We start from the raw sequence: 16287 nt of genomic DNA, 5'->3' as shown, positions 1-16287 counted from the left end.
CAGTGATGTATGAGGGTGTCTGTTTTCCCCATAGTCTTCTCACAGAGTAACATTGTCAAGCTTTTCAATTTTTGCCGATGTTACAGGTAAGAAATGTATATCAGTAGAGTTTATTTTTCATTTCTCTTATGAGTGAAGTTGAACATCTTTCAATATATCTAAAGGCCATTTTTTTTATATCTCTTTTTGTGAATTGTCTTTTTTTGTCATTTGTCCATTTTTCTTTGTTTTTTTCTCCAAGTATTATAAATTATTTATAAATTAGGGAGATTAGCCCATTATCTGCAAAACAGTTTGCAAATATGTTCTTCTAGTTTGTCATTTATCTTTTGACATTGCTTACACTGTTTTTTGACATATCAAATCTTAAAAATTTTCATTACTTATATTTTTTATTTTTTTTCTTTTACTGCATCAGGATTTGTTAGTCATAGTTAGAACACCTTTTCTGATACATAGGTTATAGAAGAATTCACCCACCTTTTCCTATAGATTCCCCATACACGTGTAGCAGGATAATTTCTTAAGATATCAGTTTTTGTTTTCTCTCATCAGTTTTCCCTTTCCCTTCTCCTACTCAGGGAGCAAGTTCTATGCATCATTGCCTCAGCTGGGCTCTGTACGAGGGCTGCATGACTTTTGATCATCAAAGCTTAAAGGGAGCCTGGGGTTTGAGGAGAATGAAAAGGTCCTGCCAGAGACTGCAGGAGACAGGGGTTCTTTAACTGTATAGTGTACCAGCTCCAGCTGGAGGCTAGGTCAGAACACCTAGCCTCATCCAAGATCTCCTGACTTGAAGGGAACTGTGCAGGCTGAGACAATGACACTCCAGTCACAGTGAGTGCAGACAGAGGACTGATAAATGGAGGGAACTCTACAAAGCCTTTGTGAAGTGTTAGACTCCAGAACTTTGACACCCTCCATCCCAAAATGAAAAAAGACTAAGTTTATCTATTTGTTTTATATTTCAATTTCATTTTAAAGATATAACAGTTTCAAAATAGTTCTGGGATAACTGGAGATCCACATGCAAATGAGACAAATGAAATGAGAATGAAATTAGACAAATACTTCACATCATATGCAAAAATTAACTGTAGGGGTACCTGGGTGGCTCATTCAGTTAAGCGTCTGCCTTTGGCTCAGGTCATGATCTCAAGGTTTGTGAGTTTGAGCCCCTCATCAGGCTCTGTGCTGACAGCTCAGAGCCTAGAGCCTGCTTTGGATTCGGTGTCTCCCTCTCTCTATGCTCCACACTCCTGCTTGTGTTCTGTCTGTCTCTCAAAAATAAACAAAGGGGTGACTGGGTGGCTCAGTTGGTTGACTTCTGGCTTTGGCTCATGTCATGATCTTGTGGTTCATGGGTTCGAGCCCTGCATCGGACTCTGTGCTGACAGATCAGAGCCTGGATCCCATTTTGGATTCTGTGTCTCCCTCTCTCTCTGTCCCTCCCTCGCACTTAGTCTGTCTCTCTCTCTCTTAAAAATAAACATTAAAACAATTTTTTTAATTAAAAAAATTAAAAAACATTAACTCCAAATGGATCAAAGATCCAAATGTAAGAGCTAAAACTATAAAACACTTAGGAAGAAACACAGGGGATACATTTTCATAACCTTAGATTTGGCAGTGGATCCTTTGATATGTCATTAAAAGCACAAGCAACAAAGGAAAAAATAGATAAATTTGACTTGAACAAAATTAAAAACTTTTGTGCATTAAGGGACATTATCAAGAAAGTGAAAAGACAGCCTAAAGAATGGAAATCATGCAAATCATGTATCTGATAAGGATCTAATGACCAGAATACATAAAGAACTTTACTTGACTTGAAAAGACATTTCTCCAGAGAAGGTGCGCAAATGACCAGCAAGCACATGAAAAGATACTCAGCATCGTTGGTTATTAGGGAGATGCAAATCATTACCACAATTCACATTCACTAAGATTGCTATAATAAAAACAAACAAATAATAGGTGTTGATGAGAACAGGGAGAAGTTGAAACCCTCATTCACTGTTGGTGGGAATGTAAAATAATTCAGTTGATGTGAAAAGGAGTTTGATGCCTCCTCAAAAAATTTAACATAGATAGGACATCTAGCTGGCTCAGTCAGTAGAGTATGTGACTCTTGATCTCAGGGTTGTGAGTTCAGGACTCACGTTACATGAAAAGCTTATGTAAAAAAAAAATTGTCATAGAATTACCATATGTCCAAGTAATTATATTTCTAGGTATATATCCCAAAGAATTGAAAACAGGTGTTCAAGCAAATACTTCAACATATCTGTTCATAGCAGCACTATTAACAATGTCCAAATGTCCATTAGCTGATGAGTGGGTAAATAAAAAAAGTGGCTGATTCATAACATAGACTATTATTCAGCCATAAAAAGATTGAAGTACTAATAGATGCTACAATGTGGATAAACCTTGAAAACATTATGCTATGTAAAATAATCCAGACAGAAAATGTCACACAATGGATGATTTCGTTTATTTGAAATAACTGGAATAGATAAATCCATAGAGATGGAGAGCAGATTGGTAGTTGCTGGGGCTGGGATCAAGGGAGAGTGGGGAGCAACTGCTTAATAGGTATGGGGTTTTCTTTTGGAACGATGAAAATATTTTAGATCTAGGCAGAGGTGGTAGTTGCATAATCTCGTGAGTGTTCTAAATGCCGCTGAATTGTTGACTTTAAAAGACTTAATTTTAGGGGTGCTTGGGTGGCTCAGTTGGTTAAGTATCCGCCTTTGGCTCAGGTCATGATGTTCAAGCCCAGTGTTGGAATCTATGCTGACAGCTCAGAGCCTGGAGCCCATTTTTGGATTCTGTGTCTCTCTCTTTCTCTGGCCCCTCCCTGCTTGAGCTCTCTCTCTCTTGTTCTCTCTCTTTCTCAAAAATAAACATTAAAAAAGTTTTTAAAAAGATTAAAATATTTAATTTTGTTATGTGAACTTCACCTCATTAGAATTTTTCTTAAATGTAATATATGATGTATTTACATGGTTAAAAACTTAAAGATACAAATTTATTCAGTGTAAATATTTCTTTCTGCATCTTACATCCACTCAGTTACCTTTCCTACAGTCAATATTATCAACCTCATGAATATCCTTCTAAAGATATTATATTTGCCCATAAGCAAATAAGTATATGTTATTTCCTTTCTACTCTTTTTATGAATGGTAACATATTTAACATACTTTTCTGCTCCTGGCTCTTTCTTCTGCTTAATGTTATATTTTGAGATCATTTCATATTAGTACATATAATCAATATTCCATCACATTCATCTAACCTGTCCTCCACTTGTGGGACTTAAAGAATGTTCCTAATTCTTTGCTTTTACAAAGGTACCTTATATCTATGATATTTCACTGCCTGAGAGTACATTTAAAGAGTCAATTCCCTGAAGTAATTTACTGAGTCATAGGATGTGTGCATTTCTAACTATTTTTAAGCTATTGATCAATTGTTCTACAATTTGTACTAATTTACATGCCTCCCAGAAATGTTAATAAAAAATTACATAATGTATTATCAAACTTTGGATCTTTGCCATTTTGATAGGTGAGAGTAGTATCTAAGTGAGGCTTTTTTTTCTCTATGTGTGAGAAAAACATCTTTTCCTATTAATTTTAATTTTTTATTATGTGAACTATATTTCTCATATTATTTACCCATTTTTTAAATTCAGATTATGGCCTTTTTCTTACAGATTTGAAGGTACTTTTAGGAAAATAACCACTGGTCTATGAAATGAAGTACAATTTTTTTCCTACAGTTTTCTTTCTGCTCTGTTTGCAGTGTTTTTTTTCACGAAAAAAAATTTTTTAAAGTAGGCTTCATGCCAAGCATGGAGCCCAATGTGGGGCTGAACTCATGACCCTGAGATCAAGAGATGGACACTTAACCAACTGAGACACTCAGGTACCCCAAGAAATTATTTTTAAGAGGCCAAATTTATTAATTTTTTTCTTTGATAGCTTCTGGATTTTAATATTTGTGAAGGTCTTCCCCATACCAAGATTATAAGATAATTATTTCATGAAGAATTCTTTCCTCTCTTTTTTTCTCATAGTTTTATGGTTTCTTTAACTTTTTTTTCTTTTTGTTCATTCTTTGAGCAATTTGGAAATTATTCTGTTTGGAGAATGAAGTATGTATGGATCATAGTCATTTTTCAGATGATTCGGGATTAGAGAAAAATAAGACTTGGTTTCTTCCCTTGTGATGGTTCCTTCCATTTAAATAAATAAGCATTATAGAAGCTGTGACAGAAATCTGAACAGAGTGCTTTGGGGACATCAAGGGAAGGAAAACAGAGTCCAGAAAAGGCTTCATAAAGAAATAGATATCCAATACTTACTGACAATCTCAATGACCATTCCTACACCCTTCTGGAAACTCTTCCATCGTGACTTCTGTGATCCTCATGACTCTAGATTCCCATATTGCCTCTTTAATTATTCTCACTGTCCTGGATTGTTTTCTTTCCTCCATTGATCAAATATATGTGTTCTACAGGATTATATTTCACTTCCCAACTGCCCATTCTTCTTTCTAATTCTTTTTCAGTTCCAAATATTCTCTTTTTTGTATATGAAGACCTCTAAGTCCATATACATTTTTTTCTGAGTGTATAACTAAAACTGTTTATTATATCTGGGATTTTATATTTGTGAGCATTTGATTAGTATGTGTTCCCCTACTAGACTGTTCTGCATAAAGACTGTTTTGTTTTTATCACCACTGGTCCCAGTTCCTGGCATATAGTAAGTCGTTAATAAATATTTTCATATAAATAAATGTTTAGTACTGATCTTTTTTCCTAAAACCTAGTTCTTAATTTTTTGATTACTTGCTGAGCATTTCCACCAGGTATTCCTTTTAGCTCCTCAAAATCAATTTGCTCAGTTTAACAAACACTGAGATTCTGGCTAACACTGTATAGGACCTGAGGATATATCTACTCTAAATAACAGAAAACACAATAGTAAGTGCATATGGTTTTAATCCATGTGACTTAGGGCAGCACTCTGCTGTAAGTTAAGTTCTATTTTTAACTTTTTGTTGAAACTCCACACTGTTTTCCATAGTGGCTGCACCAGTTTGCATTCCTACAAACAATGCAACTTACCAACAAGTGATTCTTTTTTAAGCAAAGATGAAAATGATGAATTTTTCCTGGTGACTTGAGGTGTTTACCTTGTTAGAGAAATGAATGCTAGTTTCTCTTAAAAAACATTCATTAATAGAATTATATATGAGACAGAGGTAGCACAAAGGGAATGATTAACTTGGCAGGAGGTGGGGAGTTGGGGAATGTGGTCAGAAAAGACAGTTTGCAGGAGGAGACCATCAAAGCTTTATTTTAAAGGATGAACTGAGTGGGGAGTGAGGATATTAGGGGAGAAAGGGGTTGGTATTTCAGGTAGAAGGAATAGAATATTCTAAGGAAGACCACAGAGGGGGAATATATCAGTGTGTATTTATCTCCTAGGGCAGAGGTGGAATATGTCTTTTCCATGAGAGGAGTGCCAGGGTAGGAATTCAGAGAGGTAGGCAGGGCTTACGTCATAACTAGCTTTGTGTAAGGTGCTCCACGGTGGATTTGGAATTTACCTTGGTGATTAGGAACTAGTGAGGAATCAGTCATCAGCATCTAATTATCTTCCCTGGCAAGAAGGTTCCACTTCTGTGCTCCTGACTTCAGGTAACTAATGTCATCCTCTCAGGCACTCAACCAGGAAATATCGAAGTAAATTTAAAACTTTCCTTTCCATTAAATAACAATCTCACCATCCCCATCCAATTTGAACCCACAAAGTGTTTTCCTTCCTGTTAGCTCTGTGCTGCCTGACTCAGGTGCTTACAACCTTTCACCTAGATTATTTCAAGAGTGTTCAGACTGGATTCTCTGCTTGGTATTTCTTCCTGCAATCCATCCTACACGCTGCCACTGGCATAGTCTTTTTAAATAAAAGCTGAGATCATAACTCTTCCCCCAAACCTGGACTCCTCCCTCTTACATGCAAATAAAATTCTACCTGGTTGAATGGGTGTTTTAGATCTTCCACCTTGACCTCCATTAAACATTTCAAGCTTTTTTCTTATTTCACACCCTTTCATGAACCTCCACCCAACACCAGACTTAATCATCTTGCTTTGTGCCTTCTTGTCTTTGTATCTTTGCTTCTGTTATATCTTCTCCTTTTTAAAAAAGTTTATTTATTTTGAGAGAGAGAGAGACGTAAGAGGGGCAGACAGAGAAGGAGAGAGAGAGAATCCCAAGCAGGCACTGTGCCATCAACACAAAAGCCTGAGGCAAGGCTCAAACTTACAAACTGTGAAGTCATGACCTGAGCTGAAACCAAGAGTCGGACGCTTAATCCACTGAGCCACCCAGGCAGTTCTTCTCCTGAAGCCCCTTCCTTCCATCTGTTTTTCAAGGCTTGGCCCCAATCACATCAGCTGCATAACAAATTACCCCCAAACTTAGTGGCATAAAACAATGGTAAACATTTATTGTCTCTCACAGTTTTTATGGGTTATTTTGGAGCATCTTGGTGGAGCGTTCTGGCTCTGGATCGTTCATAAGGCTGCATTCACCCGTGGGGGTGGAAGATTCTGCTTCCAAGGCTGGTAAGCAGGTACTGGCTCTTGGTGGGAATCCGTAATTCTTCTCTAGAGCTGTTTGAGTGTGCTTCGTAGTTTCCCTGAGAGCAAGCAATCCAAGAGACCAAGGTGGAAGCCACAATGCCTTTTATGATCTGGTCTCAGGAGTCACATGCTGTCATCTTCACCACATTCTTTGTGTCACAAAGACTAATCCTGATGTGAGGGAGATTACACAAGGGCATGAATACTGGAAAGCAAGGATCATTGGGGAGGATAATGGAGGATGGCTAACATAACTCTTCAAGAGGCTTTCCAGATTCTCTAACTCCCTGTGCCCTTCTTTTCTCTGTCCGCTATCCTGTGCATACCAAATTGCCTGATTGTTAACGGAGATGTAAAAATCAGAGCTCTTGGATAGCTTCCAATAAAATCACATTTTTCTTAATTATTAACTATTATAAAGTGTGGACCTGAAAAATTGCTTTGGTTAATTATCAGAGGGCATGTACTGAGGAAATTTGTTCTGTAAAATCTTAAGTTGTCAGAAACTGTGTTGTTTCAAACTCATATTAGAGAGAGGGAGATGTAAACCATCGAAGTAAGTCACTTTGACTTGGAGAAGCTGCCTCTGAATTTCAGAAAAGGGGTTTTTGGACACAACATTCTACATTGCTCTGAAATTTAAGTTACTAAGGGAATAGAACCCAGAGTAGACTTCTCAACTCAGGTCTGATTATTAACTCTACAGATCTGATTTGCTCTGAGTCTATTAAATACTGTTTCATTTAGATTTTATCTAAACTCCTTTCTTCTAATAGTATGATGACCCCCATTTCTTCCTTTTTTTTTTTGAGACACACCCATAATTCCTCTGCTGTGTGGCATCCTCTCTGTAGCAAGTTAATAAACTTAACTTTGTTGGGTTACAGGTTTGTCCTTTGTGGTTTTACCTGATGGGCTTTATGAACAGCTAAAATTATTTGAACACACATTAACTAATTTCATTTTTTTAGAATTGCTTATGCTTTTTGAACAAGGGTACCTTTTAGAATATCTTGCCCAATGAGTCATTTTTATCTTTCCTCTGATCTGTAGTCTATTTCCTAAATACATCTTTCCTCTAAACTTGCATGCCCTTCCTTCATTGCTACAAACTTCAAGATAATATGTCACTTTCTCTCATGGTTCCTAACACTTTTATATTACTATGTAATTTATTGGTGAATTAATAATATTCCCTCTTGTCCTCTTGCATGGCTCTTTCTCTGGTCCTTTAGGATTCAGCTACAAAATCATTTTCTGCCAAGCCCTAATTGAAAGTCCTAGTCAAAACTAAACATTTTCCTTTTTCATGCTGTCAAAGTGCTTTGTCCATATCTTTAATTTGACACTTACATATTTATAATTTTTTTCAGGGGCACCTGGTGTCTCAGTCGGTTAAGCATCCAACATCAGCTCAGGTCATGATCTCACCGTTTGTGGGTTCGAACCCCACGTCAGGCTCTGTGCTGACAGCTGAGGGTCTAGAGCCTGCTTCCGATTCTGTCTCCCCTCTCCTGTTCACACTCTGTCTCTCTCTCTCTCAAAAATAAATAAAACATTAAAAAAGATTAAAAAAAATATTTTTTTTTCATATTTTTTCCTCCTCTACCAGCCTTTGGAGAACAGGGATTGTGATCTGTTTATCTTTGTATCCTCTGTGCGTACCAAATTGCCTAATTGTTGAATGAGGTAATGAAAATGTCTACATGCCAAATGGAGAATTTAGTAGAAAGCTCCACCTTCGAAAAATGTAAACAGTTACCCTCCCCCTCCCCTCCCCCTTTGTGATTCTTGTAATCTGTATTAGGTTATCTCCCAGTTTATACTGGGAAAAACACCTAGGAAAAGTTTTGTGGGCTACTTTAATATGGGCTACTTTAACACGTAGGCTACTTCAATATGTGTTTTTATTATGCAAGGTTTTATGCATTTATTTTCTGACTCCAGCTTCTTCAGCCGAACACAAGGATTCACTAAGTTACTGTACATATGCCAGTCTAAATGCTAGGGATAATGATTTCTGCAGCATAGTGCCAGCCAGAAGAATGCTGTAATCTGTAATGCCCTTCTGATTCTGGGAGTAAGGCCAACGCTCCCACAACGCACGATTGTTATTTCTGAATGTCCCTTTGCAAAGAACAGTGTTTCTCAAACTTTTTGTTTGATCAGACCCACATTAAAGAAATACACTTTATCACTGCTTGGGACACATGGATACAAGACTGGAATAAAAATTTCTCAAAACAACTCGTTTACATGTGATGCACTATGAGATTTTTCTGTCGTCTATCCTTACCGATCTCTCTCTCCAACACACATAGACACACAGATGGTCTCAATCTACCAAACTGATTCCACAGTCCCCTAGAGATTATAACCCTTGGCTTAGAAAAACTGGCTTGTAAAAAGGTTCTCGATTTGTAGTCATTCTTCCCACATTTTCCTATATCTCTTCGGAGTTTCCGACGGTTATTTTCGTCTGAATAATTACGGTGACTTCGGTTTTGTGTAAATGTTCTGTGATGGGGCCATTCCCCTTCTTCCTGCGCTCCTTTAAGAGGGTGGTAACGGCCCTTCACCGTGCAGGGGGGGGAAAAGGGGAGGTGGAGTGGCAGGTCCCACCAGGTTCGGTGCAGGGCAGGCTCGCTTTTCCAGTTCTTGGGAAAGGTCGGTGTGCGCGGAGGTGGGGGTAGAGGTGAGGCAAGGGAAGCAACCAGGCCGGGGAGAACTAACGAGCACCAGACCAAGGACCCACAGCGTCTCCGCGCCGGCAATCCCGGCGACTCTGCGGGGGTCCGCGCGTGCGCAGAAAGCATCCCAGGACTGTTCCGGCCTCCGTGGCGCCCGCGCGCGCTCCCGCCGAGCTGAAGTCAGTGGTGGGCTCCAGCGCGCGGACGACGCGGCGGCGCGCGCTAGGGGGCGGTCCTGCGCGGCCGGCACCGCCCTCCCTCCGCGCGCCCCTCTCCTCCCAGTCTGCCCCGCGCTTCCTGCACTAGGGTATCCGCTGCCGCCGCCGTCGCTGCCGCCGCGTCCCCGTTCCCGGCTCGCTTGCACTGGCGGTGCTATGGCGGCCTTCAGCAAGTACTTGACGGCGCGAAACTCCACGCTGGCCGGGGCCGCGCTCCTGTTGCTCTGCCTGCTTCACAAGAGGCGCCGCGCCCTCGGCCTGCACGGGTAAGAAGGCCCCTGGCCGCGCCGCCTTCCCGGGCCCGAGCGGGCGCGCCCCGCGCGCTCTCCCTTCTCTCCTGGCGCGGGGTGGCGGGTCCCTTTGCCCGGCGGGGTCAAGCGTAGAGGCCGGCCACGGCTGCTGCCAGGTTCCAATGTCAGGGTGTCTGGGTTTCCCTGCGGCGCCGTTGTCCCCAGTGTTCCCTGCGCCCCGCACTCTGCCCCCGGGATGTGACTCCCCACACCCTCTAGCAAACCTGTGCCTCTGCCCCGGGGCCTCGTTTCCAGTGCTCTCTGTGCCTTTTCACTGCCTCCAGGAGTGTGAATCTTTCTCCAGCGCCCGCTGGCATTCTTGTGCCCCGGCCGCGAGGCTGTTGCCCCCCAGCCCACCTGCTGTGCCAACTTTCTGGGTATGTTCTAGTTTTGTCATCTCATTTCCTGAGAGACCGTGGGTTTGCCTTGTGGACGTGTATGTATGATTTGAGACTGAGGATTGTACTCGCCAGGCTGGAGGCTGTTGTCTCGGTCACTTGGCTGGGGTTTGACACGATTCCCTAGTAGTTGTTGTTGAAAGTCGTGATGATGGTTCCTGCCAACTATCCTGGGTCCATTTGGCAAGATTGCTTTTGTAAAGTGGTTTCCCCATGGAGGTGGGTCAGTGAACTCCCTGGCATTTCATCCGGAAAGGCTCAAGTGGTTCCGTAGTTATTTGGAAAGCAAGTTTCCCTCCCCTGGCTCTTGAGGTGGAAGGTCAAAGTGTGATTTAGCTGAGGATCAAGATCCTTTTTGATTATATTCCGCTGCTTTCTCCTCGAGAGAATCTTAAGGTTTAGCTTTAACTTTGGGCGATTGTAAGATAAGAGGAAGGAAAAGAGTATTGAGTTACTGTTGTGGGGTTACAGACATAATTTTTTATTAACTGGGAGACACTTGGCTTCAGCAAATGAATGAGGGAAGGTTACTTCCCAAGCTTTCTTGCCATTCATTGGATATTCCATGTTAAATCTTGGCATACCGCTTTCATGTATTTTATTTCATTCATCTCCCTGGGCAGGTACTGTTGCCTCTTGTTTTTGTTTTGCTTAAAATGTCTGACTAGTAGTAGACTTAGGACTAAATCACTAAGAAGTGACCTTCCTTTCATGAAGTGTTTACTAACGTTCTCCTAGAAGTCTTCCCTATCTTACTAAGGTTTGAGGTGATGGTCTTTCTTTTCCTTTCTAAATTTGATTAACAAAGTTGAAAATGATCTGCATCTTTGTCCAGACAATACAGCCCCAATTTACTTTTCTTCTATTCAGTTTGCTTTTAAAATGATTTATTCTGGAAAATATAAACAGTTTTTTTTTCTATTGGATTGTATGCTTTCTGAGCTCCCAGTTGGAAATGGAAGTTATTTGTTACCTGGAATATGTCAAAATGTTAAATGCTATAAAATAGCGTTGAATTTTATTAGAGAAATGTTTCGGTGCATAGAACAGGTATTTTAGTGTCAGGTAAGGGATTTGAGGACAGCTCTAACAGATCTGGCTTACTTTGTTTTATCAGAGTATTACATGTGTAATGTGTTTGTCTGTAATATAGAAAAGTACACGTAAGTGGAGAGCTTCAAGATTTTTACAGATAGAACTCACCCATGTAATCAGCCTTCAGATCTGTACCCAGATAAGAATATTATCAGCATCTCAGCATCTCTTCATGTCCTTTACAGTTACAGTTTAGGTGGCTCCTGATTTATAAGACCATAGATTATTAAGGAAAGTTTTATTTTATTTTATGTTATGTTATTTTATTTTACATTTACTTATTTTTTGAGAGAGAGAGAGAGAGACAGAGGGAGACACAGAATCAGAAACAGGCTTCAGGCTCTGAGCTGTCAGCACAGAGCCTGAGGTGGGGATTGAGCTCACGTGCAGTGAGATGATGACCTGAGCCGAAGTTGGACGATTAACCGACTGAGCCACCCAGGGGCCCCGAGTAAGGAAAGTTTTAAATATAATCTCCTGGGAAATAGTAGCAAAACAATACAACAGAAATGGTTTTACTGAATTTTAGGTGTTTTTATCATTTACATTTTATTGTAAAATGCATTAAAACTATCTTTTTTGAGAAACTTAGTAAACTTTTTGGGGGATTAAATTATGCAACAGTTATTTTACTGAACAGAAGATTGTTAACCTCGTGTATTGGCATGAGTAAGGAAAATCTTTATTTTCCACATTAAATATTTTGTGGGAGGAGAATGCAAATTAAGAGCAGATAAGCATGATGTTTAAATTACTGAGATAAAGTAAGTGAATTACTTTAAAACCATTAAGAATGGCATTGAGTCTATTTTTGTAGATGTTATATTTCCAGAAACTTTTGGAGATCTTTCAGATGCTATTTTTGGCTGCACAGTTTGAAGATTAGAAGATTAGAAAATTCTGACTTTATATTTTACTGGCTTTTTGGGCATCGTTTGTAACAGGGCTAATTAATTTTCCTATCTGGTGCTTAATTAAGGAACCTGTGGCTGCTTGACCTTTTTTCATCTGTGCTTTTATTATTTTTTTTATTTAAAAAAAAAATTTTTTTTTTTTAACATTTATTTATTTTTGAGACAGAGAGAGACAGAGCATGAGCAGAGGAGGGTCAGAGAGAGAGGGAGACACAGAATCCAAAACAGGTTCCAGGCTCCGAGCTGTCAGCCCAGAGCCCGATGCGGGTCTCGAACTCTGGGACCGCGAGGTCATGACCTGAGCGGAAGTCGGACGCCCAACCGACTGAGCCACCCAGGCGCCCCTCATCTGTGGTTTTAATAATAAGTTTGTCTTAGAAGATATCCCTTAGAATCAAATAGGTAATAGAGCTAGAAAAGCCACTTTAAAAGTTATAATGTCACATTATTCCAAACATTAGGAGAACAAGTAATTTAACTTACTGAGTTATTTTTTAGTTTTGTTAATGCAGTTTTTTCAAAGTAAGCAGAATAACTACCTATATATACACTTCACTGAAGAAGTACCATCAACATTCTGCCATTCATGTTTCATCTATAGCCCCTTGCCTCCCACTCCTTATTTTTACAGATTTTTAGGTAAATTTATATATTGAACAGTATAAATCTTACACATTTTTTACGTAAATGCAGTACAACAGTGTAACATACCCCTATCATAAATGAGAACATTTTCATCTTCCTAGAAAGTTGCCTTGTGTTCATTCCTCACTACAGTATACTAACTTTTTTCACCTTAATTTTGCTTAGTCATATATTTTATTTTATTTATTATTTATGGGGAATAGTGGAATCTTTATTTATGGATAAAGGAGAACGCATGTTCAGTTGAAAGGAAGTTAATGGGTTTCAGAATGTTGTGGGATGGAGAGTGTGTGTGTGTGTGTGTGTGTATGTATTGCACACACATTAAAAAAATGTACGACAGGGATGCCTGGGTGGCTCAGTCTTGATTTTGATGCAGGTCATGATCCCATGGTTTGTGAGTTCAAGTCCGGTGTCAGACTCTGTGCTGACAGTGTGGAGCCTGCTTGGGATTCTGTCTCTCCCTTTCTCTCTGCCCCTCCCCTGCTTGCACTCTCTCTTTCTCTCTCAAACTAAATAAATAAACTTCAAAAAATATATGACATCTTAGAAAGGATACATTTTTGTTAGGGAGAAGAAATTTAAATGCAAGTTAGTTAAAAATGTAAGGTGGTTACAGAATGCATTGTACAGACAGATATGCCTTAGAAGTTCTGAGAAAGGGGAGGTTAATGTGTTTGAGAAAAGTTAGGGAAGATTTTATGAAGAATATGAGCTAAGCCCAGAAAGGGGGTAGGAATGGATAACTGCAGATAAATTGAACGTTAATAGCAGCCTTTATCAGATTTTTGTTGCATTTTGTGATACGAAGATGCTTTGTGGTTCCTTTTTAATCCAGCTTCCACTGCCACCAGAACTCTTTTTAAGAAACACAAATATGATCATGTTTTTCCTTCATTAAAGTCTTTTGGCTCTTCTAAAATACAAAATTCTTTTTTAAAATTAAAAAAAAAATTTTTTATGTTTATTTTGAGAGAGAGAGAGAGAAAGAGAGAGAAAAAGAAAACGAGTGGGTGAGAGGCAGAGGGAGAGAGAGAATCCCAAGCAGGCTCCATGTGGTCAGTGCAGAGCCAGACTTGGGGCTCGAACCCACGAACTGTGAGATCATGGCCTGAGCTGAAGTTGGACGCTTAACCAACTGAGCCACCTAGGTGCCCCTCTAAAATGCAAAATTCTTATGAGAAAATCGTGTTCATGATCTGGTTCTTTCGTACTGCTTCTTATCCTCATCCAGCCAAATGGAATAGCAGTTCTGAGTAGGAGAGTTTGCTCAGCCTTTGCAGTTTGATTGCAATAACTGTCATCCCCACTACCTCTCCCCTACCCTTTGGTGTTTATTTTCTTTCAAAACTCAGTCCAGTTAACACTTTCTCTTAGGTGTTTTCTGTCTTTTCCTGATTTCCAAATTGATGTTGTCCTTTGCTCTAATGATACTCTAAGCATTTCTCGACTTTAGTAGTTAGCACTCTACACTCTGTATTGTACTAGTTTGTTTTCTTGGCTTCTGCCTGCATCATATTGAGTCTCTTGAGGGCATGTACTGTGTCATTCTTAAATTCCTAGTTTGCATATGTTACAGGATAGACAATTAAGTGTTTTATGGGGTACACAAATTACGTAGGGTAGTTGAAGAATTTTTAAGTGTAATTGTCTGATAGACAGTTGGAGATGTAGGACCAGTAAAAACATGAGTAGAAATTACATGAGTGGGAAATTATGAGCCAATTTTAGAGGGCAGACAACGACACCAGTCTGCACTGCTGTAGTATTTTATGATCTTAAAAAAAACAACAACAACAAAAACACGAAAAACGAAAACAGAACAAAGCAGTTTCTTTCCCTTCCCATGAATGCTTGTCAAGTTCAGATTTCTCATCCTGAATTTCAGAGCCTTCCCTCACCTGGTCTCACCTTACCTGGCTAATCTTATCTGCCATTGCCTGCCAATGAGTACTCCGTGTTCCAAATAGGCAGTTTTGCACCGTTCTCTGAACAGGCCACACTCATTCTAAGTTTTGAAGCTTTATTCATATTAACCATCCTTGGAATATCTCTATATTTTCTGTTTTTCAGCTCTTATCCTTTAAGGTTTAGGTTAGAGTCACCCTTTTCGTGAAGTAGCATTCAACAACTCTGGATGATCTAAATAATGATTCTTTTAACTTTCTGAAGCATGAATTTAGCATACCTTTTCCTTTGGACCAAACCATTTTATTGAGGGGCTTCTGCAAAAGGTCATTAGGCTGGGAGCACAGTGAGATCTGACATCTGCAAGCCTGGCTGGGAATCTCTCCAGCTTCACCTGTGCAAAAGGTGAGGCATTTTTAATTGCTTGACTGGGTGTGAACTAGTTGTCAGCTATCAGGGTATAGCTAAGTAAACCAGCTTGTAGAGTGATCCTTTATCCTTTTCAGAGCCCAGTCTATATAGATGGTGGGAACACTGTTTCCTCCCCCAAATATTTTTGAGGAGTTTCAGGGAGATTGTGTTTTTCTTAATTACACCTTATTTCACTTTTTTGTCTCTGCTCTGTTTTATTTTATTATTTATTTTTTTAATTTTAAAATATATATTTTCATTTTTTTTAATTTATTTTTTTTTAAGGTTTTATTTGTAATTAATCTCTATGCTCAATGAGGGGCTCAAACCCATGACTCTGAGATCAAGAGTCGCATGCTCTTCCAACTGAACCAGCCAGGCACCTCTTATATGTATATGTGTGTATACATATACATATACATATTTTAACTCTAAATATAGTTGACATACAGTGTTACATTAGTTACTGTTTTACAACATAGTGATTTTACAAGTTTATTAGTTATGCTTTGCATCACAAGTGTAGCTACTGTCACCGTACAATGCTGTTACAATACCGTTGACTATATTCCCTGTGCTGTACCTTTTGTCCCTGTGACTTATTCATCCCATAACTGGAAGCCTGTACTTTCCACTCCCCTTCACCCATTTTACCCATCCCCCGCACTCCACTCCTATCCCTCTGGCTACCATCAGATCTCTCTGTGTATGAGTCTGTTTCTGCTTTTTGTTTATTTGTGTGGTTTTTTTTTTGGATCCCACATATAAGTAAAATCATATGGTTTTTGTCTTTCCCTGATTTATTTCACTTAGCATACTGTTGTCTGAGTGCATCCATGTTGTCTCAAATGGCAAAATCTCCTTTTTTATGGCTGAGTAATACTCGTGTGTGTGTGTGTGTGTGTGTGTGTGTGTGTGTTTACCACAACTTTATCCATTCATCTATCAGTGGGTGCTTAGGTTGTGTTCATATCTGGCTGTTGTAAATGATGCTGCAATAAACATAGGGGTGCATGTATCCTTTTTTTTTTTTAATGTTTATTTTTGAG

At 39.4% G+C, this 16287-nt stretch overlaps 1 protein-coding gene across 6 annotated transcripts in view; it reads left to right on the top strand.

Annotated features, from left to right (window-relative positions):
- Window positions 1–16287, top strand: part of ABCD3 (ATP binding cassette subfamily D member 3) — a 113141-nt gene that overhangs the window by 27539 nt on the left and 69315 nt on the right. Inside the window, exon 1 of one of the 6 annotated variants that reach the window (XM_058716493.1) lies at window positions 9607–9843. The exons of 4 other annotated variants lie outside the window; for them this stretch is intronic. In XM_058716493.1, the coding sequence (XP_058572476.1) occupies window positions 9734–9843 (110 nt within the window). In that variant the 5' untranslated portion in view covers window positions 9607–9733. Of the gene's footprint in view, window positions 1–9606; window positions 9844–16287 lie in introns of those variants that run through there. One more of the 6 variants, XM_058716496.1, reaches the window with a different exon arrangement.

The sequence above is a fragment of the Neofelis nebulosa genome, chromosome 2 (assembly GCF_028018385.1).
Source record: "Neofelis nebulosa isolate mNeoNeb1 chromosome 2, mNeoNeb1.pri, whole genome shotgun sequence".
NCBI classification, from domain to species: Eukaryota; Metazoa; Chordata; class Mammalia; order Carnivora; family Felidae; genus Neofelis; species Neofelis nebulosa.
The sequence above is the reverse complement of the archived record's forward strand: the minus strand, read 5'-3'. Positions and strand labels throughout refer to the sequence as shown.